Here is a 27,647-nt window from a genome sequence, read left to right as displayed (position 1 = left end):
GGGGGAGGAGTACCGGCATTCTCAAGAATGCTCTGTCTTTAGGGGAGGAAAACATCCTGGCCTGAGTCACATGTCTCACTAGAGATGGAAGAGATCTGTCCCTACCAGCTTCATAAGTGATGAGGCTAGACTGTTGAGAAAGTCTGGTGGGCTGAGTGGAGGGTATTTATGTTAATGGCCAGATCGAGCTGGACTGCTGTGGGTACATAACAACAAACAGAAGATGTTAGGTGTGGGCACTGCACCAGGTAGACGTGACAGGGTCCATTCAGGTAGCTGAAAATCTAGAGTTACACTTATGGCCACTGTACCATATGCCTGTACCCTTTATGACTTAATGGGAATATGTTCCCCACTGATGGAAGAAATCCTCTGGACCAAAAGCGTTTTTCCAGAACAGATGGTAGAGACATCTATGGCACCAGTTGGTGGGGCAGAGTCAGTCCATCAATTGGTTATTTGGAGAATCAAACCTTCCCCATGTATCTAACATAACATTTTAGCTTTGGGTCTTCATGTTGGCTATCCAATTTGGAGGATGTCAGCCTGTGGGGTAAAAAGTTATTAAAGTGGGAATAAACAGCAATGGTGGAATTCTCACTTCTTTTCTTGAGAAAACACAGCAAAATAAGCAGAAATATATATTTTACCTTCTAAAATGTGCATCCTGACAAGTTCAGAACGATCTGGTCGGCTCCGAATCTTATGCTTCAAGAAGTTTTCAGTCTGTGCAGAGAGAGCCAGAGCAAGAGCGAGAGAGAGAGAAAGTCTTACCATAAATTGTTTATGACTTATTGTGGTTTTGCATTTTTCTCTCAAGGTACTCCATTTAAATAAATTGTATACTCTTTGGTCATGATTTTGAGAAGAAAACAGTAAATTAGTACTTTGAAGAGCTATTATCCAATACATAATTTAAATTGCAGCCTTTAAAACTGTACAGGGACTTGAAATGCATGGTGGCATAAAGTAAGCACTTTATAGACTTTTATTTTAAAACTTGTAAAAGGCAAAAGGCTCAAAATTTGCACAGACACAGGATTCTGATCACTTAAGTATCTAATATCTACAGTTCAGGTCAAGTAAAAATCCACCTAAATAACAAATTTCTTTAAAATCCTAATGTGTTTTTGTTGATGACTTCATATCCTTGATCATACTTCCTTATTCAGAAAGGTTCTCAACTGATTCTAAGAGATCATTACTGCATTCTGGGAAAATTCCTACTATGGAATTTTTGGAACATGCTTATTTTCATATTGCATGACACAAGTATTCCCTAAAGGAAAAAGAATAAATGTGCGTAGTGGTACTTTTAAAGAAAAGTAATGAACACGAATTTGATGTGCAAATAGGATGGAAAACTCTCAATGAATAAAGCAGAGTTGAAACACAGCAACTTCTTAAATTCAGCCAGATCCCCCTGCCCTGGGTCAAAGGTAGAGCTGATGCAGACCCAGTAAGGAAACGTCCTAAAGATGTGTGACTGTCAGGACACCACATGGGCTGTTGTTGGTCTGCAGCAGAAACAAATGGCAGAAATACTCCATGGTTATTCTAAAACCTGCCGGTCTGCCCTGAGAGTGCCAAAGTGAAGAAATGTGATTGGTCCTTTATGTACAAAACTAGTTACTGGTATCAGAAGAACAAAATTTGAACATCATGCATTTTCTACAAACTTCCAAGAGATAAAACTACCCCAGAATATATAACTCTGTAAACCACCTGTCCTGAAGATGCACTGCATTTTCTCTATGGATATATTTAGGAGTAAGAGTACCACTTGCCCACAGGTACTTTAAAATACAAGAGAGAAGCAGAGAAGGGGATCGTCTGAAACTGAAATTTCTTACTCTGGCTCGTTCCAAGCTTTTTATCTGCTCATGGAATGCAGCTGGGCTCTTCAAAGCTGTGAGAAGAACAAGAATCATGTAGATAGAGGAGTTAATATTTCAGCCAAATGTTAGGGTACATTATGTTGATGGTCTCTCTTAATCTTATTAGTTTGCATCTACAGTTCCATTTATTACTACTTCCTTTAGGAGCTCTGAATAATTTGAAACCTTAGATGTTTCAGAATTAAAATGATATATTCACAAATAAAACAAGTGAACATTTAAGATAGAATTGTATACATAATGACAATACAAATATCAGGTCAGACTAACTGAATCCAGCAACTGAGTCAGATTACTACCACCAAGGGAACTGTGTGATGACTCCTTGACAGGTCTTTGCTCTTAGTGGCCATAAAAGATGCTGGAAGAAGCCCAAATGTCCAGAGGACGTTTAGCCTAGGAGTGATCTAACCTTGAACATGAGGACACCCTATACTTCCTNCAATCACAATTATATTGCTGTTATTAGTCCTTTAAATATTCCAGAATCCCAGAGGGAGGATATGCAGTTTTCTACTAAACATCATTTACTCCAGCATTCCTATGAATTATCTTTGCAAAATCTTTTGTGTGTATGTCCACCTAGAAGAACTACAGGTGGTCAGACACTGCAGGTAGGATCTGGGCGAGGTTTACTTGGGCTGTCACCTCTAAAACTTGACCCTCTGGATAGGATTATTTTCAGCTCTGGTACTTGAAGTACTGCAAAGATTCCTGGGAGACAAGCCCATCCAAGTTTGTCTAGACTAGAGCTGGCTTGGCAGTGGTGTCTTAACCATCACAGATACTATTTAACTGATTGGTTCATCATCAGGAATGTAGTAAAAATCTGGCAGATCATCAAACCACCTCTTGAGTATATCGTAATACTAGATTTAAAATATTTAGATACTTAATTAACAGTAGTCCAGAAAAGTTTTATTGGGAAAAATACTGCAGAGAAAAAGGGTTCTCCTTATAATAAGCAAAAAAAAAAAAAAAAGGAAAGATCAATGACTCAGAAGACTGGGGAGCATAAATCCATTTTTCAATTTCTTTTTAGACTTTTAAAGCCATATAAATTACTTCTTAGAGAAATCAAGTTTTAGACAACTATCCATATAAATAATCATAATGCCAAAACAACAACTCTTCTCCCTCTAAAATATGAAATCACCTCCAAACTTGGTGAATACAGGTAAGAAGACAACAGGAAAATATTCTAAAATTAATCAACTCTAAAAAATGAAGGAAGGAGGGACTGGAGATACTTGGAAATTATCCACTTGGGCAAGAAAGAGTTTAATAATTATAAATAGATTGTCTGTTACTCCTGTAACTGAGATGCACTTAATTACAGGCCAGACTGTATTGTATCAAGGATAACTAATTTGAATTAAAGTAGAACCAGCTTTGAATTAATTTTATCATGTGACTTTTCCAAGGCTAAGTAACACCAGACCTATCACGTAGTGATTTCAATGAGTTCAAAACTAAAACAAATGCTGATGCTGGAAGTAGAACCTGATCTTAACCTAACTATCCAGTTTTCAAGGTGTTCTTTACTTAATACAGAATTAATTCAAGCCCATCTTTTACGTTGCATCTGGTGTTCATAATATTATTGGAGAGGATTCTCTGTGGCGGGCAGTGCTGCTGCCTGGGTTTCCTTATCAGCTCATCTGGACACTGTATACTGACTACGTGGACACCGCTGAACGCAGAGTGTGATCCAGGGCCTCCTCAGACAGGTGCACTTTGTTACATCACGCTGGAAGTGACAGGGACACTGAAGTCTTACGTGGCATGATGCCCTGGTCCACCAGCTGTTCTCTCGTCCTTCTCTGCTGGAGCCTCAGCTGGAGCACTGTGAAAAGGAAAGGATCACCATTGGAGTTTATCAGCAACTGCAGGTGCCAACGCACGAGGCCCCAAGGAGATACAACTATGCTGTATTAAACACCTTCTATTTCGTAACTGAATGAGGGTACTACCTAGCACCATCCAACTTGTCAAAGGAAAATCGATTTGTGGTCTCTGCCTGTTTGGTGAGCTCGGAAGTTCTCTTAGCATATTTTTTGGTCAGTTAGTTCATAATCTTAATTTGACGAACATCGCTAAGTATTTGTTGTGTAAATACAATCACGAAATACTCAGCAAATAAACAAAACTAGTTGACTTATACATTAAGACTTGCTAATAAAAAAAACTTGAACTTGTAGATAGAAATTGAGATTCCTTGACATTAATTGGTTTTTTTTTTCCCTAAAGCAAGAACAAAAATTTTATTTTCAGATTGTCTTATTTGGAGAGACTTGCTCCATCTGGGACAAGATTTAAATAGCTTTAATGAAGGCCAAATTTATAATAAAAATTAGACCTGTGAGGTATTACTAATGACCCAAAGGAAAATTTCTAAATTAAGAACTTAAAGTTTAATAATCTCTACACAAACATTACCCCATGCCTCACTGCATAAATTCTTAAAAAGCCAAAATCAATCGATACCTTATCTTTTTAATGAAGAAACAATAAATAAATCATTAGAATTTGTAGAGAATGAAGAATACATCATAAAAGGTGAAAAATCCAGTTTGCCAAATTTAATAAAAAGAAAGTTACCCCTAGATTTTTCAAGCAGCTTCCTTTCCTAGCATCTGTTTTTGTCTGGAAAACGAGCCGACTTCACAAAAGAATTTCGTGAAGTAACTTTGAAAAATACTTTCCTTGGTTTACCTTATGTTAAATTTTAAGTTTCTATTTTGATTTTTATGGTTTCATCTATGGATGAAAACCAAGGTGAGGATCATTAAGGGCCTGAGTAAGGGTTGCCAATACACTAAAAAAAATTACCTTTATGTATTTCCTGAAGAAAGAGAATTTTCTAGCAAGGGGGTGATGGCTGGCACAGAGGCTAGCTCAGGCCAGTTACATACCCAGGCTTAAATATAAATATAGTGCAAAAGATGGCTCCTACTTGTAATAACCCCTGAGATCGAAAGGCACAGGACCCATGGCCCTTATCCTTTGCTTGATGCTTCTTGCCCTTGTGCTGGGTACAGAGCAGAGCACAGTCCTCGACACACCTGCCAAACAGTCCAGACTGTAATATGGCTCTTAAACACATTTTCTTATTCATTGCTAGATATGAATGTCATCCTTTATTAAATTCTGAAATTTTTTTTGCTTCTTTGGGGGGCCCACAGGGGTCACAAAGCATCAATGACCTTCTAGTTAGAGCCGAAGCACTGACCTAAGATTCTATTACATAAAGCAATAGAAAAATTTGATGAGTCAAAAAAGTACAGGCACATGTCTCTCCCAGTAAAATGGCCTGAGATACTTCGAATCAATTATGCTCTAACACAAAGATCTCCCTGATAACTCATTGTTTCCTGAGGATAGTATGTTCCCATCAAGTACTTTACTAGGAACAAAAATAGCCAAAGAGATGACCTGTGGACAGGACAGCCCCCAAATGCCTGCAGACTCTAACATTCTTCTGTGAATGCGAAAGCTAACACTTGTCTGAACTTGAGATGGTCATATTCAAAGGCTGAATCCCAAGGAGAGGAACACTGAGAGGAGAAAAGGGTCAGAACCATCTCCAGTTCAAAGGCTGACACTTCTGGAACACGGTGGTCCATGTCTGCTGATGGCTCTCTAGCAGTGGCAGCCTTCCTTTCTCACAAGGGGGTCCTCGAAGAAAGGTGTAAAATAGAAAGAGTAATGAAAACATCAACAGCCCCCTTCTTTGGTTTAAAACAAACAAGCAAAGCACCGTACTTGTGAGACACGTGTACCACACACGACACAGACCTTTAGGGCGCACGCATCTGGGGATGGTGGGTGCATTTGCAACAGCTCCATCTGCAGACCAGTGATGGCAGCAGCTCGTTAGCCTGGAGCGTCTGCTAACTGCACACAGGTCAGCGGCCCTCATGCACTGTGACGGCAGCCCTGCCAGTCTGGGGATCTTTGACTAGAAATCACATTCTCGTGCTGACATGCAAACTGTGTGCGCTACCAGGAGGGTCCCACACAAAACAAAAGCACGTCACCGACAGTTACAACAAAACAAACACCAAACACAAACCGCTTGTGTTTTCCGTCCAGGTTTCTACATGGCAAACAGACCACCTTACTTAGGCCATACTGCTGGCAGGTAGAGAATAATCTGCCCCTTCGATTCCCTTCCCAGTGGCTCTCTAACCTTCCCAAGAAGCAACATCATCACACTGCAGCGCTACTCAAAGCAAGTGAGGCAGGCAGCCTTCTGCAGGCATGTTCGTCTCCTAAGAGCCCAGTCACTGGCTGGCTGCTCGTGCCTGCAAGGTGCACGTATGGGACGCGGGACACAGGGCAGCAGGAGCAGCGGTGGCCGGGAATGGAATGAATGTTTGTTTCGAAGCAAAGACATTAGGAAGAGCATGAATGAAGAGGCAGAGGTGCACATGACAGTCAGGGTGTTAAGACTGATTACCCAGTCCAGTTTAGTTTTCACCTCTAACAGTAGGTGGGCGGCACTGGACACACCGCACTGACTGTCAGGCACAGCGTCCTAGGGAGAAACCCGGGGACACTGCCACTTTGGGTCAGGGTTAGAACACAGTTACAATATCCACCCGCATGAAATACAACCAGTCACTCACAACTTGATAGAAGCTCTTCAGAGAATAACTAGTGGTTATAAAAAGCACAAATAGGCCCGGGCTCACGATTCTGGGAAATAGCAAACCTCCTTTTAGTGCTTCCCACTCAGAAGCCACAACCAGTCTGCACCCCAAAGGCAGAACGTCCAGGCCAGCGGAGACAGGTTTGAATGGTGCAGACGGTGTGGCTGTGCGGCAACACTGGACAACTGGAGGTGGCAGAACGTGGCGGGGCTTAGCCGGGACAGGGCAGGCGTGAGGCGTCCTGAAGGCAGAGGACCTGACTTGGTCAGTAATCAGAGAGTCCCTCGTGGCTGTGGAATCAATATGGTTTCTTGAGTTTCACTGGGGCCTTTTTGGAATTCAGCCCGGAGACCATTTTCTTCCCTCGTAGGCTCCACACTCGCGCTCCCGGGGACCAGGGGAGGCCCAGCCCGCTGACGCTGCCAGGCCTGCCACGCCGTCGTTGCTCTTAAGACAAGGGAGCAAACTATAACACCGGCCGGTCTTTGGAAAACCTGACACTCTCTGCGTGTGTCGGTAAGAGTGCATTTCTGCAGCCACAAAGGTTAAGACTAGACGCTGGTCCAGCAGGTGCTTTCCTGGGGTCGCATCGGGTGGTCGAATAGTTGCCCAAGAGCCAGTGTCCCGGGCAATGGCCTTGTGTCTGAAAACTGAACCTCAGAGTATCCTCCCTGGTGCCAAGATGGGCTAATCAACTGAGCTATTGGACTGACACCACAGCTTCCATCCTATTAGGGAATTAACGAAAACTGAGGGTTCTCCATGGCCATTCTGCAAATACTACACATAACAGAAAAAAAACCATGTAAATCTAGAGAATTCCGAAGGAGAAAAAAATAGTTCAAAACAGTCAGTGAGCGGCTACATCCTTTCAGAAAACAAAGGACACAGTAATAATAGAGCAAAAGAGAATTCATGTTACAATTGCTCTTATTTGAACATTTTCAAAGAATGTCTTTGAAAAATGTAAAAATGAAAATAATCCAATGCATGATCCTGCTAAGTCTTAAGTTTAAAATCGCTGAGTTTAAGCAACACTTTGATTTTCTCAAAAAAGGGGAGTAGATATAAATGATACATATCTCACTAAACAGCTAACACTGTACTCTGTGTAAAAGCATATACCACAAGTTGAGAAGTCTAGGACAGCTCTGTGTCTCCTGATGACAGGACTCACAAGAGGTGCTCAAAGGACCCCCATCAACGAAGGGACAGAAGGTGACAGAGCCATTTGCATATTGGATGTGGCACATCTCTCTTGATTAGCCTGAGTCCAAATCTTTTATTTTTTATTAGAAGAAAATATTTTCATCTAAGAGTCATGTACGTTCATTACACAAGAAAAGGAAATATACAAAAGGAAGAGGAAGAAACTAAGAAACAAAATCACTGATAACATCACCCAGATGTCTCTTTTTGATAACTATTTTGATAACTACACATTCTTTTGCCCACACATGCCACGGTTTACTAAATATCCCCCTGCTGTTTAGCATTTAGGTGGTTTCCAATTTATGCCAACTATATATAATGATGCTACGGTGGAATTTTTGTGTATAAAGTTTATTCCTTATTTCCAAGTATTTCCTTAATTCCGAGAAGAAGTAATACCTCTAGTGGTTCATATAACGTGTGACCATGAAGTGAGACAAATTTCTTCATATACAAACCAGCATCTTTTGAAATTACAGCAGATGTGTGAGGACATGGATACAGACTACTATGTATTTACTTCAGGTAGAGAAAAAATTTTAATTACTGAATTTTCCTAAGGTGGATGTGTCTTAATACTTTTTAAGGCTAACATACATGGCTTATTCTTATATTTCAACAAAGAGAAAAAAATACAATTTTGAAAATTCTGTTTCACATTATTCTTTACTGTAACAGATAAAAACAATACTGTGTCAAAATAAGTGTTGGTTACTTGCTCTTTTATATATATATAAAAAATGTAAAACTTTGATTTTTAACTACCATTCCAAAAAATGAAAAGTAGCTTATTCAATGTTAAAGAGGAAATGTCCCTCTTATATAGCAGCACAGACAGTTTACACATTAAAGTGCATTTTCTTTTAGTTCCTTTCCCCTGCTTCTTAAATGGATTAAAATGCTTTCAGAACAAAATTTCAGGATTAGTTTCGAGTAGAAAAAAAAAAAGAAATATAATATGCAATAACGTCTTTCACATAATACTTATACCCCCACATCAAAATTTTCAGCTGCTTTTTGAACCAAGGTAATTTGTCTTTTCTCTTTCTATAAGTAGAATGTTTGAAATGTTTCTATAATATGACATAATTAAAGTGCTTTTTCACTCTAAAGGAAAAAAACCCATATTATGCAGCATTTTAATAACATATGGCAGTTTAGTAAGAACTGGACAAGCCAGAACAAGGTGTAGTTTTGGTGTAATGGGCTTGGGAGGGGACATCTGAGGACCATACATTACAAAAACAAGGCAGAAAAGACCCTTTCCGGGAAGCGGTGTGGCAGTGGGCCATGGTCTTGGAAATTCTCTATAAAACAGCCAGTTTCACTTACGGGATCCCCAGGGGGGTGGGACAAGCAGGGGAGGGGAGAAGAGTAGTTGTCTGCAAGTGAGAGGACCCGATGTGTAGTATTCGATTGCAGGACATCGGGCAGGATAAACTGCAGAATCACGAGGGATGAAAAACCCAAGACCCTGAGCAGTCAAGTGAAGGCTGGGTAACCAGAGGCCACAGAAAAGATGGAAAACTAAAGAATACTCTGTAATTGACTATGTATTGATTCTGAAGTCATATTATAGGCAAAACACAGGCCCTGGTTTCAGTTTTTCCATTTCATTTTATTTTTTCAAACAGATATTTGAGTAAAGGGAATAAAGTGATTGGAGTTTGGCACAAATCGATTATGTATTGTTTAAACTGCTGTAACTTAGGGACCTGGGGCACCTGGGTGGCTCGGTCTGTTAGGCGTCTAACTTCGGCTCAGGTCATGCTCTCAGGGCTCATGGGTCGGAGCCCCGCGCTGGGCTCACTGCCGTCAGCACAGAGCCCGCTTTGTATCTTCCGTCTCCCCTTCTCTCTGCCCTTCCCCACTAGCACTCTCTCTCAAAAATAAATGAACATTTTTTAAAACGTAGGGGTCTGATCCTATGAAACAAGACAATATTATCATCATATCATCTTTTGGACAGATATGGGAGGCAGTGACTGGCCCCTAAAACATCTTAGGACAATGAAGCCTGAGGGCCCCAATTAACACTGGATGCAGTGGTTTATTAAAGTAGCAGCTGAGTGGTAAAATTTACAACTGCATCTGCTTGCAGGTAAGGCCAAAAATTTGAAGTCTTGAAAAAAATTGATGTCGCATTCAATAGCAAAAGACTGATGAACTTTTCCTTGCCCTTAAAAATAAATGTTTAAAAAGTGGTGGTGGTTATTAATATTGTACTCTGACCACTATTACTCCAGATAATTGGCAAAAATAATCAGTTTTACCCCAAACATAAAACCATAAAGATTTTTAAAAAGACTTTATTATTTTTAAAAGCCGTTTTAGATTTATAGCAAAACTGAGAGGGAAGCACAGATTTCCCACATACCTCCTGGCCCCACACATAGTCTCCTCCCCTGTTATCAGCAGGGTTTTAAAAAACTTAATTCCACAAAGATCCACATGTTCTTTGCTTTGGATGGGTGCTTCGGGGTCAGAAGGTAAGCAGTCACATCGTGAGGATTCCATCTGGCCCAGGTCTTAGAAATACACCACTATGTGTACCTCTAAATAATACCTCGATTTAAAATTCATGTTTTAGGAGAATTTTTTTCTATTTATTTGTTGAAATAAAAGTGACGCACGCACACATAAAAAAGGCATTAAAGAAAACAGGGAATGTCCCCCCATCCCGCTCTGAACTGCTAGTCCTCCACCATAAAGGAAAGCACTGGGAAGTTTCCATGGCTCCAGAGGGTGTTTTGTGAATATTCCTGGAATATTAAATACAAAATATGCAAAGGAGATGCACGGGGCGGGATCACACTATTCATGTAGCTTGGTGATGTGCTTTAAGACACCCCGTGAAATGCAGGCCCCTCTTGCCGGGGGTGTGAAGGGCTGGACCTAAGACGTGGAGGTCCAGGAGCGCACACACCGGTCGCTAGATGTTCTGCTATTACTCACAAAGCCGCAGTGATTATCTGCATTCACTTTCTGGTATCCTTTCGTGATGATGGTGATTATATACATAAAATGTATGATAATGAAATATGCATCTCACAATTGTGATGGGGCACTTTGCAATCCACATGGTTTTGGCAGTCTGTACTCTCACGCGTGAGGTAAGAGAGGACCTTTCTGTTAGCCCTTCCCCACTATGTACATCATCATGTTGTAAGAGAAGTTTAAATTCAGAAACAAAGATTGCTTCCACTCACCCCAGACTACGGGCAAACAGAATAGTAAAGTCTGATGTAACTGATAAGGAGTAAGGGACCAAAAGATATCAAAAGAATTAGGGGGGGTGACGGGGCAGGTTTCTGCCCAAACGTGGAGACACGCATAGCTGTCAGCTCCGGTGAAGCTTTCTGTCGCAAACCTCGTATTTATTTACAAACCTGGGAGAATTTTTCTGATGTTCAAGACATCTCATTTCCCCCCTTCAACACAGATAAGAGATGTAATAGACAGATTTAAGATATATTTAGAATAAAATCAACAATATGTGGTAAGAGACTGGATGCTGGGTTTGAAGGAGGAAGAGACCACAAAGAAGACTCCTGGGTTGCTGGCTCACGCCTCCGGGCAGACCATTTACTGACATGAAGGGCACCAGTTGGCCATCTGGGAGCCCACTCTCGGACAGGTGTGAATTACAAGTGCAGATGTCAAAGTGACAATTGGCTCTGTGGGTCCAGATTTCAGAAGGCAGGTCTGGGCAGGAGACTGAAATTTGAAAGTCGTCACTTATGTGGCATTTGAAGCCCTGAGAGTTTGCCGAGGTAGAGAATAGGGAAAGGGAGGCAAAGGAAGCCTGGGACTCGGCAACTAGGAAAGTTAACAATTGGAAGCTCACTTATGGGTCAGCGAGGGGATGAAGAAGATCCAGCAAAGGAAGTCCGAGGAAGCAGCCTATGAAGGAAAAGGAGCCTGGAGAATGATGTGAAAGTGTTTTCTAGAAGGGGGCCATGAGGAGCTACTGCTTGGAGGGATGGATGTCAGTGAGACTAGAGGAGGGGTAAGCAGGACAGGCGGGCAAAGGTGCGAATGATGTCCATGGAAGCAATGCTTTCAAGACGGTGCCCATGAAGGTAGGAGAGAAGGTGCACAGCTTCAAGCTGGACCATCCTCGAGCGAGTTTATAACTGATGAAGAGCAAGAGAGAGGAATGAGGCGGGGACGGGCGGGAAGGGAGAGAAAAGGGCTGAACGGACAGGAATGAGAACGGACAGGAGAGTCGGAGGCCGCAGGCCCCTTGGAGGGCAGGGGTCAGAGCAGAGAGACAGCTGCTGCTAGGAGGCGTTCCTCCGGCACAAAAGGAGGGCGAAGAGGCCGGGGCAGACCCGCAGGCAGATCCGGACCGGGATGTCCGGGGGCTTCCCAATGACGTCTTCTACTTCCTCGAAGGAGGAGGAAGTAAGGCGACTTGCTGAAAGTGAGGCGAGGGCAGGAGAGGCTAGTCTGAGCCAGTGCAGGGAGTCCGAATCAGTCACAGCGCGGGTGAAGGGCAGGGCGAAAAGAGAAACAAGGTTACTTGTTACCGGGATGTTCCAATTAGTAGTGGCAACAGCTTGGGGGACAGAAGTCAGTCGGGAAACTGGCAAGTCACTCATCGGCTCTGAACTTTATCACTGTGACCAGAGAAAGAGACCACAGATACAAAATGAGAGCCTCTGGCAGTTCTTCCTAAAGCTCATTATGCCAAGTTTTCGTCAAGAGCAGTCGCAGCCCAGCAATTCCCCGTCTGCGTGAACTGAAAAGAGTGGACGATGGGGGCTCAGACACACACGTGCATACGGGTGCGCGGCGGCACTATTCGCAGTCACCAGAAGGTGGGGACGGTCCCGATGTCAGCAGCCCAAGAATGGATGAACACACTGCGGTCCGTCCACACACCAGAACAGAATTTAGCCATAAAAAGGAATGCAGCACAGACACGAGCTGCAACACAGACGAACCTGGAAAACATGCTCAGTCCAAGACGCCAGACACAAAGGCCACCTAGTGGATTGTTCCATGTGTGTGAAACATCCACAGTGACTAAATCCAGAGACAGAGTTCAGAGAGGTGACAAACANAGTGCTTAACAGCTACAAGGGTTTCTTGGGGGGGATGGAAATGTTTTGGGACTAGAGGTGTGTTTGAGCAATATGGTCAATCATACCAAATGCCTGTGAATCGTTCACTTTAAAATGGTGAAGTTTTGGGGCGCGTGGGTGGCTCAGTCGGTTAAGCGGCCGACTTTAGCTCAGGTCACGATCTCACGGTTCGTGGGTTCGAGCCCTGCATCAGGCTCTGTGCTGACAGCTCAGAGCCTGGAGCCTGTTTCAGACTCTGTGTCTCCCTCTTTCTCTGACCCCCACCCCCACCCCATTCAAGCTGTCTCTCCCTCTCTCTCAGAAATAAATAAAACATTAAAAATAAATAAATAAAAATGGTGCCGTTTTGTTATGCAAATTTAACCACAATCAAAAAAACAAACAAGTCAGCAGAACAATAGACTCAATAACCAAATTTCTCCTTTCCTACCCACCCCTAGCTAGCCCTTACCATAATTCCATTAATCACTAATGGTGACTTCATCTTTCAATAATGTGATAACTACAGTAACAGCTACATTCTATACTCCCTGTCACACTGAATTCTAGGTTTTGTTGGGGTTGTTTTGGCCCCTATGTCCCCTTCTAGACCACATTCCTATTTTCTAGCACCTTCTGCAATGCCACACTACAGAAGTTTTAATAAACACTTTTTACTTACTTTTGCATGGTATACTTACAGTATATAACGGAATTATATTTTCTAAGGAAAGAGCACTCTGCCAATTTTTTTTAATACTATGCCAAATTTAAGAAAAGAACAACAGAAGAATTTTCTAGGGGCAAGGGCTTATGGGCAGAACCATGACTATTTCACGCTGTTGTAGGAATCTGAGGCCTGGGTACTTCTGAATTAATGGTGGTGGTAGAGCAGAAGATAAAATCTAATTATGTTGTTTTAAAGGGTACGACAAGACTAATAAGGGAAGGTGAAGGCAAAGGAGTCAAGAAAAACACAAAAGCCTGGCAGTTCCTAATTTGTTTTCATCTCTACTTACAATTAATGTAAAATTCATGATGCATTAAAGAAGAGAGAAAGCACTTAAGTACTCTCACATGTGACAAAAAAGAAACACCAAAGATCACAGACCTTTGGCTTTATTTTCAGGGGTCTAATTTGCCAAGTATAAAATAAGCTTTTTCTTTAAGTGATTCCATGAACTAGAAAACACCAAGAGGCCCCAAACGAAGCGGTGGCTCGTCTTCTAGGAGCCATGCCACCGGCACCGACACACAGCTTCCCTGACCACGGCCTCCTTTCTGGAGCAAAGCAGGGTTACAGTGTGGACGCAGATCGACACCTGCGGCATGATGAAGGGCAAACAGCACTGTGATCAGGAATTTTTATGTTATGATTATTTTCCATGGAAGAAAGGAAGACAACATCAAGTTAACTAAAAAACAACCCTGCACAAATTGGTGTTTGAAAGAGTTAGGTCTTAGACGACACAGGAGACACTGTCTCTCTTTCCAACGTCAGAAAATCTACTGTACCCTATGAACCCCACGGGGTGGGCGATGTGGGAAGGGCCAGGTGGGACAAACTTCGGAATCCTGAACTTGCTGGTAAGGAGGCCAAGGTCTAAAATGCACCATTTAGCCTCTATGAGGAATTAAAAGCAAAAATGACATAAAAACGAAAATGCTAACAGTCCAGGCTAATAGGCTATAGGTTTCCTGAATTAATCTGCAGCATGAGGTCAGGAAGACAATGTTTTCAACACGCAGCCCTGGAAATTTACAGGCACTTTGATAACTCTGTGGTTGGCTGCTGCTTCTGTTACCATGGAAACAGACTGCTAAAAATGGGGCATGTTTCTTTAAACTGATCATACCTTCACACAAATTCCCTTCTCCTTTTTGTCAAAAGTTGGCATGAATTTAAAGTATGCCTCTCGTGGTGTGACAACGTGATGTCAAGCGAGGGGCCTGGTACAGAACAGCAGGGGGAACATCGGTCTGTGGCACGCATACAGAAGATCAGACATACACGCGCTTCTAAAAATCTCACTTGGTTAAAAAGTGGTGGAAATAAAGGACATGGCGGCATAAAAGGAAGTATAACACAAATATCAGGCACTTCAAAAGCAATGTCATCCACTTAATTGCCTCATCACCAGCAATACAGGTTAAAACAATACTTGATTTGTTTCTTGTAGACAATGAGTTTTGAGTCTGTAGGACCATACTGGCTCTATCCCCAAACTTCCAGACCTCTTACCCGACCTGGTTCCAAGAGAAGACAGTGTTTTTCTTATTTGGGGGGCAATGGGATGTTCTATAGTCTACCACCACCACCACAATGTCAGAATTTCAGCGTGCAGTTCTCGGTAGAAGTGCTGATGAGTAAAACCTCCTTGCTAATTCCTCTGAAACGGGAAGACGGACGTGGCATAAAACATTCTGAAATGTCTTAACGTAAATGTCTAAGGCTGGCTGAGTAAGAGCACAAGTGACAATGAAACAGAAAACTGCGGAATATTATTTACCTCCGATTTTCCCCAGAGTAGAAAGCACATGCCACTCTTTGGAGGTCACTTGATCCTGGCTCAATGGCTTGGTTTTTCTGCCTACTTGGTGGATTCAGGAATGGGACAGACAGACAGACAGACAGACAGACACACAGACACACACACACACACACACACACACACACACAAACACACACGCCAATCTGCTCACGAAAACAAGAGCAGAATGGAGGAGAGGGCTAACCCATGTGCTCTCCTAGCACGGCAGCGACTGCGTGATGGTGCAGACGAAGGGGTGCACTGCAGCCCCTCAGGCCAATGCAGCAGGGTGGGGTGGGGAGGAGAGGCATCTGGGAGAAAAGAGTGATGAAGGGACACAGGGAAGGGCCTCCCTGGAGGGAGGGCCCGAGTAGGTGGGGTGTGATCAGAGGCAGCTGTAGGGACCCTGTAAAGACCGTATTGGAGGAAGGGGACCCGGCCAGGGCGTGGCCGTGGAGAACAGTGCCAGGGATAACAGAAAGAAACACTGTTGGGGCAGAAGTGACAGATGTGGTGACAGGACTTCGTGACAGGTTATGAGGTCAGGGAAGGTGCCAGGGACCAGCCCCATTCAGGTGTCTGGCGTGGGCCAACGGCTGGACAGAGGAGCCTCAACCGCGACAGGACACGGAGGGGTATGTCCCGCAGGGAGGCGAGGCCCGCACAGGCCTGGAGCCCTTGCGAGAGGCCTGAGCCTCCCTCCCTGGACCTAAGCACACATGGCTTTCTTCTCCATCTTTCTCGTGTGCGCTCATTTTCCCTCCTCTATTATCACTTACTTCCTCACTTCTTGGGCTGCAAGCTCCTTGCATGCTGGCATAATACCATGTACATATAAATTTCTGCAAAATGAAATGATTTCTAATAAAAAAATTAAATAATTCCATCTCAAAAAGAGAATGCACCCATTTTCTTCTTAAAAACACTGAATCACGTCTGGGAAGAGGGATCGTTCCCCTTTCCCATCATACCTGTATGTTATTTCAATTTATTAAAAGGACCATATCCTACTCTTTGAACATATTTTTTAACGTTAACTCAGTGATACCTCACTGTACAACACTTTCAATTTTGTAGAAAGCTGACAGAAAACAAAGAGGAAATTCCCAGAGAAATCAAAATAGTTGCAAAACTCGTGCTTTTACTGCAAAGTTTTGTAGCGCCCTTTATGTCAACTGCCTATTCGTCTGTCTCTCCCACCATAGCTCAGGCTCAACTTGGTAAATATATGTTAGTTAAGTCAGTAACAGAATCAAGATTTCACAATTACGTTTTGTTAATGTGTTACTTACTTTAAAGAAGCTTAGAAGCAGCCTATCAGCAAAGGGAGGGCAGCCAGATTTTGGCAAAAATCAAACAATAAATAACAATGCTAGCAATCTAGTAATGGTCTAGGGGTCCCTCTATACACCTCACAGTGCCTTGAGGCACTGATGCATTACATTTGCGGTTATTAGTTCATAACTGATTATAAATTGGGGCACCTGGCTGGCTCAGTCGGTTAAGCGTCCGACTTCAGCTCAGGTCATGATCTCAAGGTTCATGGGTTCGAGCCCTGTGTCCGGCTCTGTGCTCACAGCTAGCTCAGAGTCTGGAGCCTGTCTTCAGATTCTGTGCCTCCCTCTCTCTCTGACCCTCCCCTGCTCACGCTCTCTCTCTCTCTCTCAGAAATAAATAAAACATTAAAAAATTGTTTAAAAATAACTGATTATAAATTATATTTGATGGGAATAGTTCAAATAATATTCTGCTTAAGAAGGCAAGGAGGCAGATAATACTCTTTAAATCCTTGTTGCATAATAATAATGTGTCTATGAGATGCAGGACACTGGGGGTGAGGTACAAAAATGATCCAAGTAAGAATTCTATCCCCCCAAGTCATTATGGTCTAATAGTGAAGATAATAAAGATACATATGCAAATCACAACAGCAAAAGGTAACGGCACCTGGATGGCTCAGTCAGTTAAGCGTCTGACTTGGGCTCAGGTCATGATCTCACAGTTCGTGGGTTTGAGCCCCACGTGGGGCTCTGTGCTGACAGCTCAGAGCCTGGAGCCTGCTTCAGATTCTGCGTCTCCCTCTTGCTCTGCCCCTCCCCCACTCATTCTCCTTCTCCCCACCCCTGTCTCTAGAATAAACATTAAAAAAATTTTTTAAAACAGCAAAAGGTAAAAATGCCACTGAGAGATGCAGATCAAGTTATTGGGAATATACAGAAGGAGGAAGTTATTCTTTGCTCATAGGGTCAAGTGGCTTGCTGTAGGAAATGGCGTCAGATTGGGGTTTCCCACCCTCTGAGCCTGTAGAGGTGAGGTGAGAGGAACATGGACAGGAGGGGTGTGGAGGGGGGAGGGCAGAGCAATGCAGGTGGCAATCTTTTATCATCTGTGCTGCTCAATACGGCAGGCACCAACGACCTGTGCCTAATGTGATGAAGGAGCTGGATTAAAAAAAAAATTGTTTCCTTTTAATTATTTGAAATTTAACCAGCCACACATAGCTAATGGACAGTGCAGGAAGAGTATGTACAAGACAATTTCCAACATCTAGAAAAGTTGGCATTTTGGTAAAGGTATTTGTTTAATCTCTCTTCCCCAGGATGGTCTGCTTAGAGGATTTCAAACAAATATGCACTTTTTCTTAATCAGATCTACTAGAGCCCCGTCCATCTACTCCACTGTTTACTATGCCATCTACCACGAACTTCCACATACTTTATCTCAACTGTGAGTTGCCAGCCATGATGGAAGGGGGAATGTGGCCCCACAAATCTGTAAATCTTCTCCCCGCCACACCCGTGGGTTGACCACCACCACGAGGACAGCCCAGAGCCCCCAAGTCACTGACCAGGGTGGCAGTCTGATCTACCTTGGACTGTGCTGACCAAGAAATACACTTTGGTTCAAACACTGAGTTTAGGGGCTGTTTGTTAGAGCAATTAGTTTTAGTGAAAGTAAATTAATAGACAGCCCATTTTCTTCCTGTGGTTTTTATTCTCACCATTAGAGAGCTCTGTACACTGAACATCCATTTTCCTGCTTAATGATAACTAGCTGGTAGCACCGCTATTATGATTCATTATTTTAATAATGACTCCGATCAAACCACTTATTTGAATTAAATCACCTCAGCTTATTTGATTTTCCTTCAAAATCTGTAACTGTTAATTCTTTGGTTGTCCACTCAGTGATCTGTAATGTCCTTCTTCAGTTCTAGAACCAGAAATTGAATTTAAATCTCATCCACATCGCACACAACTAGAAAATGTTCACATCCTTTTGTGGACAAGTCAAAGGCTGAGACTCCCTACTGCTGCTCTGACAAAATAAGCTAGTCTGAGGAGAATTCTCTATTTTCAATTTGGTCAGGAGAATCCACGATACTTACTCCTATCTTCATCTAAAGCAGCTAATAATGAAATTCTCCCTCTACACGCATGGACTGGTATTTATCAGAAAGTTCATATAAGCATGAACAAAACTGGCAGGTAACAGGCTTTGTTAGCCAAACAATTCTTTGGTATGTGATGACAACCCCTTCTAAGCTGTTGACACTAGGAACATTTTCCTCTTAAATTTTCAATAGGTATTCCTACATTTTCTTGTTAAGGTACAGAAGAGACTCCCTGAAGCCTATGATTACTTGCTAATAGAGTCTGCTTTCCCCCCCGATAACAATTCCGGCTAACCAGCACTGTCAATAGTAACAGGAATTCGGATATATCCTCAAGTAAGTGAGAAACAGAGCATCTGCAGGAGCAGCAGACTGGACTTCCAACCCCTTACAGTGGACACATGTCAGAAACACCAGAGAGGCCGAGCAGTGTCTGTGCCGTGGGAACTGAATGGACCAAGATTTATCCTTCCTCATTACCTGGAAACTTATGATCTTGACATTAAAAAAACAAAAAACAAAACAAAAAAAAACCAGTGGGCATTCTTTCAAATAAACAGAAACCAACTTTGCCAAAAAGGAGTGGAAAATGAAACACTACTGATGTGAAATATCAAGTATTTTCAGTGTTCCTTAACATGGGAGACAGAAACCATTAGACACTTATAGTCACTTGTCTATTAGTCTCTTTTGACAAAACAGCGTAGGATCTAATGAGACTCTAGGGCATTTCAGTGCTTCCACAACTGCTGCCGTATCAATCGACTTTCATGGATCGATACAACTAACATATGGTCCAAGGCCCAAAAGCAGACGACTCAGTAGAGGGCTGTCCCAACGTCGTGCTCTATGTCCGATGAGCTGACCATGGGTCCTCATCGGCAGGCAGGGACTGTGACACCGTGAATTCAGGAACTCCATCTTGCACAGGAACCACGTTGTTTTCTTACCACTCCAAATAAAAAGGGCTCCCTGTAAGATTGCTTCTGTTTTTTTCTGTTCTAATGACACCCACGTCTAACCTCACTTTCACTGTCACTAACTTGGAGGTAACAGACGATCCTTGATATCTACGGGCTTGTCCCCCCCCCCCGCCCCGCAGCCCTATCTCTAGCAGAAAATGAGTAGAAATGCAATCTGTTGAGGTATAAGGAAAACCCTGTTCAATGCAGCTGTGGTGAAAGACATTAATTTTACCCAAACACGTCTTTGGAGTATTTTAAAATATGAAAGTTCTCTCCATTTACCTCTTTATACCTATGAATTTACATGACAGTAATATATAAAATATTTCTCTATTTGGTAAATATATATATGAATTTTTAAAATTTTAATTTAAATAGAAGGAAAAAGTAACAAAGTGCTGAAAAACAGACAAGAGGAATGACAAAATGGCATCAAATTGGGCATCCCATAAAATCAGCATCAAGTACATATTGATTCTCCTTATTGTACACATGAGGACATAAGCTGAGGCTCAGAGCAGTGAACCTGTCCAGGGTCACAATGCTAGAAAATGGTGTGCCGAGGACCTGATCCCAAGTACATCTCACTTGAGAGTCCATGCTCTTGCTCCTCTGACATCACACGGTCACACAAGTTTAACCGGAAGGCACGGTCACAGTCATTCGGGAAACAACCTGTACCTTATGCAACCACGTCAACTCTGCTTTGCTGTGCTTGTTGGTAATTCTACCCCATTTTTATATTTTTAATCTTTGCTTCCAGGCTCCTTTATCTTGCTCTGGGGTTGTGACATCTCCATCTTCCTCAGTTTTTAAGTAGCACAAACATTTTTTAATTTAAGGTATTAACAGGAGCTTAACGCTTGAACTTGACTTAAATGATACACAGATAATTCTTAACTTTTTTTTAAGTTATAATTTAAAACCCTTAAGTTCCTTCAGTAAATCTCCAGAAGGTATCCTAAACCCCCTAGTGGTATTGATTTTAGAGGAATCCACAGTAAGGCTTGCTGCATACAAGCAGAGGCGACCCCATTGTTTGATTCCTGGCAACAGCTATTTATACATCATTGTGTGTCGTTTGTTTTGATCTAGAGGGTTTTGCTACCCACACTCAAAAGTAGTTCAAATCTAAAAAGTCCAACTATTGTTTTTTCTTATCTTTTAAATCTGTAACAATCTCTACTGTCACACTCTCATACTCTAAGTGAGCAAAAAAAGGGGGCAATATGCTTTCGGAAGACTCTCCAACTGCTACTCAGGCAGAGAACTCTGCATTTACTCTCTGGGTCTAGAAGATGAGCAAGAGCGAGTGGAGAGGTGAGGGGGCGGCTGATGGCAGGAGCTGAAAGCAGATAAAACGAAGAGAGGTTATGCTGGTGGTTTTTTCTCCCAAAGAACACTAGAAAAGCAAATTTCAAAGTCAACAAGCATTGCGAGGGGCGGCCTTCAGGATCCCAAATTCAGGGAAAACTTCACGCCAGTAGGTCCTGAACCTCCTGAAGCAGGGCCCTAGCTCTCCAGCTGCTGCCGCGGAGCCCGGCTGGCCCCGGGCCGGCCACACTTCAGCGTATGCCGGGTCGAGGGGACGAGCAAAGCCACACCTTTGGCCTCTTCTCACGTCAGTCACTGAGGTGCCGTGCAGCGGCCACCAACAGTGATAAAATAAGCGTTCACAAGCTTATTTTATGCTTTGTTAAAAAACTCCACAAAACTATGCAATGTTTTTAAAAAAACAAAACAAAACAAAATGATGCACTGTGCATTACAACCAATTGCACCCATCATTTAAAGATCTACTTAAGAAAGCGGTAGCTACCTTCCTGGCTTTAAACAATAAAAACCATGAACGTGTCAACTGGAAAACATTAATTTTCCTGGAATTATGTGTTTAAGCCTAAAGCAAATAGTGTTCTGAAGAATATGGAAAGGGAAATGGCTCTCCTAACGGGGTGGGGGCGGGTGGCAAGGAAAAATTGGAGAGCATGAGAAAATGCAGGAGATGGACCTGGGAGGATTTCACTGAAAGCTGGGCTGGCGTGCTCAAGTCCCCGTCCTGCACTAACGACTGCAACATGCCTCGAGGTCTGCGAGCTGGGGGACGGCTGGAGAGAGCCACGGAGGACAGCACTGCGCTTTCATTTCTAGGAACTCGGAGCGAGTGAGGCAGAGGAGCAAGCACAGAGAGCGGACACACAGCAAGGTGGGCACACGGCACACAGACGCGCGCAGCCTGGCTGGCGGCGGACACGGACCCGGCGCCTGGGCCCCCGGCCACGCACACTGACCTTCCTTAAGACTTTTCTGGTTGCTCCCCTCAAGGCATTCCTTCTCTTTGACTGGCTCGAAATCCCCCGCAGTTAAAATCTCCGGGAAGCCCTGTTGCTGCTTCTTGGAGCTATCGATCATGGTGAGAGGCTCCTAGAGACGGGCAGCATCAAGCGGGAGAAAAGCGCAATGTGCAGAGCACGCTCCGGTCTGGTCCCTGGGCCCCGGGTCCCTCCTGACAGCGCTCCGGTCTCGGTCCCGGGCGATCAGGTCTCTAAGCAGCCGGAGGCAGCCATTCCCCTCTAGCTCCCGGCCGGCCGGCGAGCACACAGCCGCGCGGCTGCCTGCGGGAAGCCCTCAACTCTCCCCACCTCCCTCCCAGNCCTTCCATCTGCAGTTTGATGGTCCGAATCATCTGACAAACACTGAGTCAAGCAGTTAAAAATAAATCCTGTAGTTGTTAAAAGAGAAGACTTTGCTGATACCTAAGAAGACAAATTGCTGCCTGCGGTCTCTCTCCGGCTCTCTCTAAACACACCCGCAGGCTGTGGAAATACTTTCTATCGGCCAGACAGGCACATCCATTACTCATTAAGTTCTCCGGCTAAAGGAAGGGCGGTCTAGGGCATCCGAAGGATGCGGGTCTTTCTTATCTCGGCGCAGGCCCCTCACTCAAGGAACGCGCTAGCAGCATAACCGCCTGGCCGTGCCGGCGTGCCGCTCCCAAGGCTCGCTCACGGGGTGCCTTTCGCCGTGGCCGGCTCTCCCGGGCACGGCCGGGGCTCTTTGTAACAGGGAAATGCGCTGTGACGGCAGAAAGCTGCAGTCACCGACCCGGACCTGAGCGGCACTTTCCCTTTGTGCCACTAGTCGGCCGAGAGAGTTAATATCGCCATGATTGTGCTAAGGGAGGGTCTCCTCCCCCGTGTGAGAAGCAGGCGCAGCGGGGCGGGAGAGCAGACTCCAGCCGCCCAAGTTTAAGCTCACGTGAGTCACCAGCCACGGGTACCCCTCCCGCAAGCCAGGGCTGCCGGCCACCAGACGGGAGGGGCGCTGCTTGGAGGGAACCTCTAGGTATGGCACTTCCAGGCTAATGTGGACGCGAGCCTGTTTTCGTACATAGCGAATACATATCTACCCACAGCTGCAGCCAACCCAATCTGATTTTTTTACTTGTTCCAAGTAGGCTCATTTGCAAAGGGTTCCCAAAAAACCCATTAGAGGCTGTAAGAGCAATAGATGGAATCCTCTTCCATGAGGGATAGGTTTTGCTCACTTTTTTATAACCAACATCCAGCAAAGTGCCTTAAGTATTCGTTTTCAATAAAACTTGTTGCATGATTGAAGGAACAAATGAAAGCCGGAGAAGCTGCACCAGGAAAACTTGTTTTGATAACACTCAACATTCTAAATAAGTAAGTCCTAGATCAATGACTATTGGTCACTGATGTCAGATGAAATGTTCTCTGAAGGAAGCACATTCTCTCTGCAAAAGAAAGTACACACATACATTTTCAGTGTGTATCTGACATGATCCTTCTGGGGGATAAAGAAAGACTTACATTTTCAAAGCCAGAAAAATCGGTATCGTCTTCACCACTGAACCACAGATGGGGCCTGGATGAGGATTCTGCCCTTTGTCCCTGGGTTCAGGACTGGCGTGCACTAAAGTTGTGCTGTTCGAGAAAGATAGTTATCTACTCTTCTCCAGCGTCTCCCGACAATGGGATTACACAACACATGACATGCTTCTTGTCAAGTGGAATTCCTTCTGGAGCAGCGTAAGCCCAGTGTCAGGAGTCTAAACCCCCACAGAAACAAACAACGCTGAGCTTATCACACACAGTTCTCGAAAATGCGCTCAGATGCTCTGCTGCTATTTCTGATCTGAGGTCCCTGTTCATCCACATCGACTGTCTGCATTTCCAAAGGAGTAAGAAAAGCAACCACAGTTTTTTGAGGACATTCTTTAGGTCAGTCACCTTTTTAGCAGTTTGGTGAAGTTGATCTCAATTAACCCCCAAGAGCCCTTTCTGACCACTATGATTTTTGGTTCATTACAGACATTTTACAGACTCAGCCCTGAGTCACAAAGCTTCTAAGTGGCAAGTCTGGAATTTAACCAATCTTAGCTTTCCAAAGCCTAAGTCTTTGATCTTAAGACAGGTTTTAACAGCAGAGGCCATAACTTTTATGGCGCCCTGGCAATTCTACTCCTGGTGAGGGAGAAGGAAGTCAACAGAACCATATCAGAATGCTTTCGTGAAAGCATTTCAACCTTCCTGAAATTATTATTTCCTGACATAACGAGAGCCGGAGCCGACTCTATTTAGTGCTTACGGTGTGCCCCAGTCCAAGTGCTTTCCATACGTCATCTCCTCTGTCCCACCGCCAACCTGGGAGTCGAACATTATCGCAATTTACAGATGGGGAAACCGGGGCCCAGAAAAACCGACTATTTTGTCGGAGCTCGCATGTCTTCTACGTGGTGGCTGGGATCTGACACAGGTTGCCTGGCTGCAGAGACTGTATTCTTAATTACTTTGCTAAAAAGGACAACAATAACAATAGACCCTAATATTCTCTCTCTCATCATGCTGCTTTGAACCCCCGTCAACTGTGTTCAGGCCACGTGTTTAGAAATCTGAGTAGATACGGAGCTCTATCAGCCATGGCAAAGTTTTTTACTGGCTGTGTGGGTGCCAGTGTGTGTTGAGTGGGTTAAAAAATGAAACAGTTCTCTTTTAAGGATCTTCTCTAAACTTATTATTTTTGTATCTGATAAAGATTAAAAAATCTCAATAAGGGAACACATTGTCCTGCTGTAGGTTTCTTTCTAAAGTCTTGCTTCTGTAGTTTTGAGAGAGAAGAATAATTTTCTTAGTGATGTGTATGACCGAAAGAACATTTATTTTGTTATTTTTAAAAATGTGAAATAATTTCAAATTCACAGAGCATTTTTTTGCTGAACCTTCTGTGACAAGGCTCTTTACCCTCAGCGCTCTGGTGCGTAATTCCTACAAGCAAGGACATTTTCCCATAAAACCCCAATATTCCCATCAATATCAGAAAACTAACACTGGTTTATCACCATCTAATCCACAGACTCAAGTTCCGCTAATTGTCCCAACAAAAGGATCCAAACGAGGATCGTGTGTGGCCTGACTTATTTCAAGTCTCTTCAGCATTCTTCCGTTTTCAATAGTTTCTCAGTCTCTGGTGACTCTTCTTCCCTTAAATTTTGAAGATCACAGAGCAGTTATTTCGGAGAATCCCCCTCAATTTAGGTTATCCAGTGTGTCTTCATGAAGAGACTCAGGCTATGGCAGGACGATTTTTGGCAGGAACATCATGGAAGCAGCGATGTGTTCTTTGCAGCCTATCAAGCAGTGCCCAAATTCTGTTTGTCTCATAACTGGTAACATTTATTTTGATGAACTGATTATGATGGTACTGGGCATGTTTCTTCACTGGGAACTTAGTTTTTCTCTGTGTAACAAATTATTGTGTGGGGCTGAATTATTTATTACCGTGATGGTCACCAAAGGGTGATTTTGCAAATTCTATTACTCCTATGTTTACAAGCGGCACATCCTACTGTAGGATTAAGAATTCCCTTGATCTCGTTTATGTTCCCTATTTCTATCACCATGGACTCCTGGGTTCCTGTTTTATTCAGTGGGGTACAGCATGTTCCCTTCATTTGTTTTGATGCTCCGATTATTACAGACTTGGTCCCCTCGCTGGCTTCAGTTTCCAGCTGTCATGGCCCATTCTCTGCCCACGTTATTACTTTCTGGTACAAGGTATCCCAGGCTCAGGCATTACGCTTCCTGTCCCGGTGAGAAAGCAGGGACCGCGTACCAGGAGCGCACATTGCTACTGGGGCACCAGGTTCCCAGACCCCCACGCGGGCTGGGAAGCCCTACCCGGGACTGCTGCCCCCACGTAGCCCAGCCCTACCTCATGTCTTTTGCGTTAAATCAGGGACGAAAGGAGAAAGGAGGCTTGCATTCCATCTGAGTAAAAAATACTAACAGTTATCACGTGAACTGCTCTCAGTAGGTCTGTCCTTGTTCCTTACTACACGTGCTACATCATCTTCAGTGTCATTTGGCCCTACTGTCATGGGGGGCATTTAACTTCAAATGACAGGTGATTAGAGCCACTTTGGTTATGATAAATATGCTTCCAGAGTGTGTGTATACACACACACAAAAAGAGCTGTTTCAGTATGAAAGAGAGAGCCATAAATCAAGTCATTTTTCCCACTACTCCAAGCATAGATATTTAATAAGCGTGAGAAAAACTGTATGGCTTGGAGACTAGGAATAATCCAGGAAAGGCTTCAGGGAATCGAAACAGAAACAAACGTGGCTCAAGGGACCGCCACAAAAAAATTGGCAGAGTCACCGTATGCTCATAAAGCTGCTGATAGAAAAGACACTGTGCTTCGATAAAGACAGACTGGGCAGCACTGCGGCGCCCGCGCAGCGCCGCCCCACGGAAGAGGCCGGGGCTGAGGGGCTCTGTAACGAGCAGCGGAACGGAAACAGACCGCTGAATCCCGAGTCGTGCTGCTCCCGTCCCGTTCCTGACACAGGACTAAGAGACGATGCCTTTCCTTTTCATCTCCGGCATCCTGGGGCTTTGCAACAGGCCCTCAAGGAGCCCGCCCCCAGAGTGAATGTGGGCACAGTCTGGGCGGCCTTCGCAAGGCCCGAGCCACAGTGCTGCACGCGTCATGTACACGTGGGCAACCAGGCCGGATGCACATGGGGGGAAACGTCAGTCTAGGTTACCCCCGATTTTTTTCCCCAAGGGAACCATATTTTAGTAAAATACATATATGATCCTTAGTTTTCCCTCTTTTAAAATTATAATACCATTATAAAAATATTGTATCTTTAAGGTGGCCTGGGTGGCTCAGCTGCATGAGCATCTGACCCTTGACTGTGGCTCAGGTCATGATCCCAGGGGTCATGGGATCGAGCCCCAGTCAGGCTCCGTGCTGAGTATGAAGCCTGCTTAGGATTCTCTCTCCCTGTCTCTCTGTCCCTCTCCCTCACGCTCTCTCTAAAAACATAAGAGAAAACATATACTGTATCTTTAGATAAATAACTAAATGGTTAGGATAAATTCTAATAATTTAATAATTACTAAACCCAATTTAAAGATCCTGGTAATTAAAATATTTTTTTTAAAAAAAGGACAGAACACCATCTCTGAAATCAGAGAACATATCCTAAAGGCCCTTCATTTTTACTACATTTTAAATTCAGATATAAAGAGACTAACAAATGAGCCCTACGGAAACCACTATTTCACGAGGAGGGACACATTTTCCTGTGATTTCTAAGATGAAGGGTCATCAACACTTTGAACGATTCAGCGTGGCGGCATAATAAACAGGGCAAAAGAGCAGTGTGTGTCCGTGCTCCCTGTCACCGCAGCACACACACGTGGCAGGCCGGCCCCGCTGGGGGTGCCTCAGCCTCCCTGCAGACGGGGACCCGGGCACGGCTGCTCGGGACTGGAGTCTGACCATCTGACCATCGGTGACCGCTGACTAACCTCTGCTGACAGGAGAGGCGGGAGCTTCACGGGCAACGGGGCAAGCGGCAGGGGCCGAGGAAGGCGCCGCCTAGCTCGCTC

The 27,647-nt window shown here is 43.9% G+C and overlaps 1 protein-coding gene across 17 annotated transcripts in view; it reads right to left on the bottom strand.

The window, feature by feature from the left end:
- Nucleotides 1-27,647, bottom strand: part of MRTFB (myocardin related transcription factor B) — a 214,560-nt gene that overhangs the window by 59,244 nt on the left and 127,669 nt on the right. For 11 of the 17 annotated variants that reach the window (XM_077773154.1, XM_077773153.1, XM_077773170.1 and 8 more), the window contains 3 exons: nucleotides 3,679-3,744; nucleotides 1,854-1,909; nucleotides 651-726 (listed from right to left, as the gene is read on the bottom strand). In XM_077773154.1, coding sequence (XP_077629280.1) covers nucleotides 651-726; nucleotides 1,854-1,909; nucleotides 3,679-3,744 — 198 coding nt within the window. Of the gene's footprint in view, nucleotides 1-650; nucleotides 727-1,853; nucleotides 1,910-3,678; nucleotides 3,745-22,012; nucleotides 22,354-22,477; nucleotides 22,888-23,554; nucleotides 23,984-27,647 lie in introns of those variants that run through there. The other 6 variants (XM_077773158.1, XM_077773162.1, XM_077773161.1 and 3 more) reach the window with 5 other exon arrangements.

This window comes from Crocuta crocuta, unplaced genomic scaffold (assembly GCF_008692635.1).
Source record: "Crocuta crocuta isolate KB4526 unplaced genomic scaffold, BGI_CrCroc_1.0 scaffold16, whole genome shotgun sequence".
Lineage (NCBI taxonomy): Eukaryota > Metazoa > Chordata > Mammalia > Carnivora > Hyaenidae > Crocuta > Crocuta crocuta.
The sequence above is the reverse complement of the archived record's forward strand: the minus strand, read 5'-3'. Positions and strand labels throughout refer to the sequence as shown.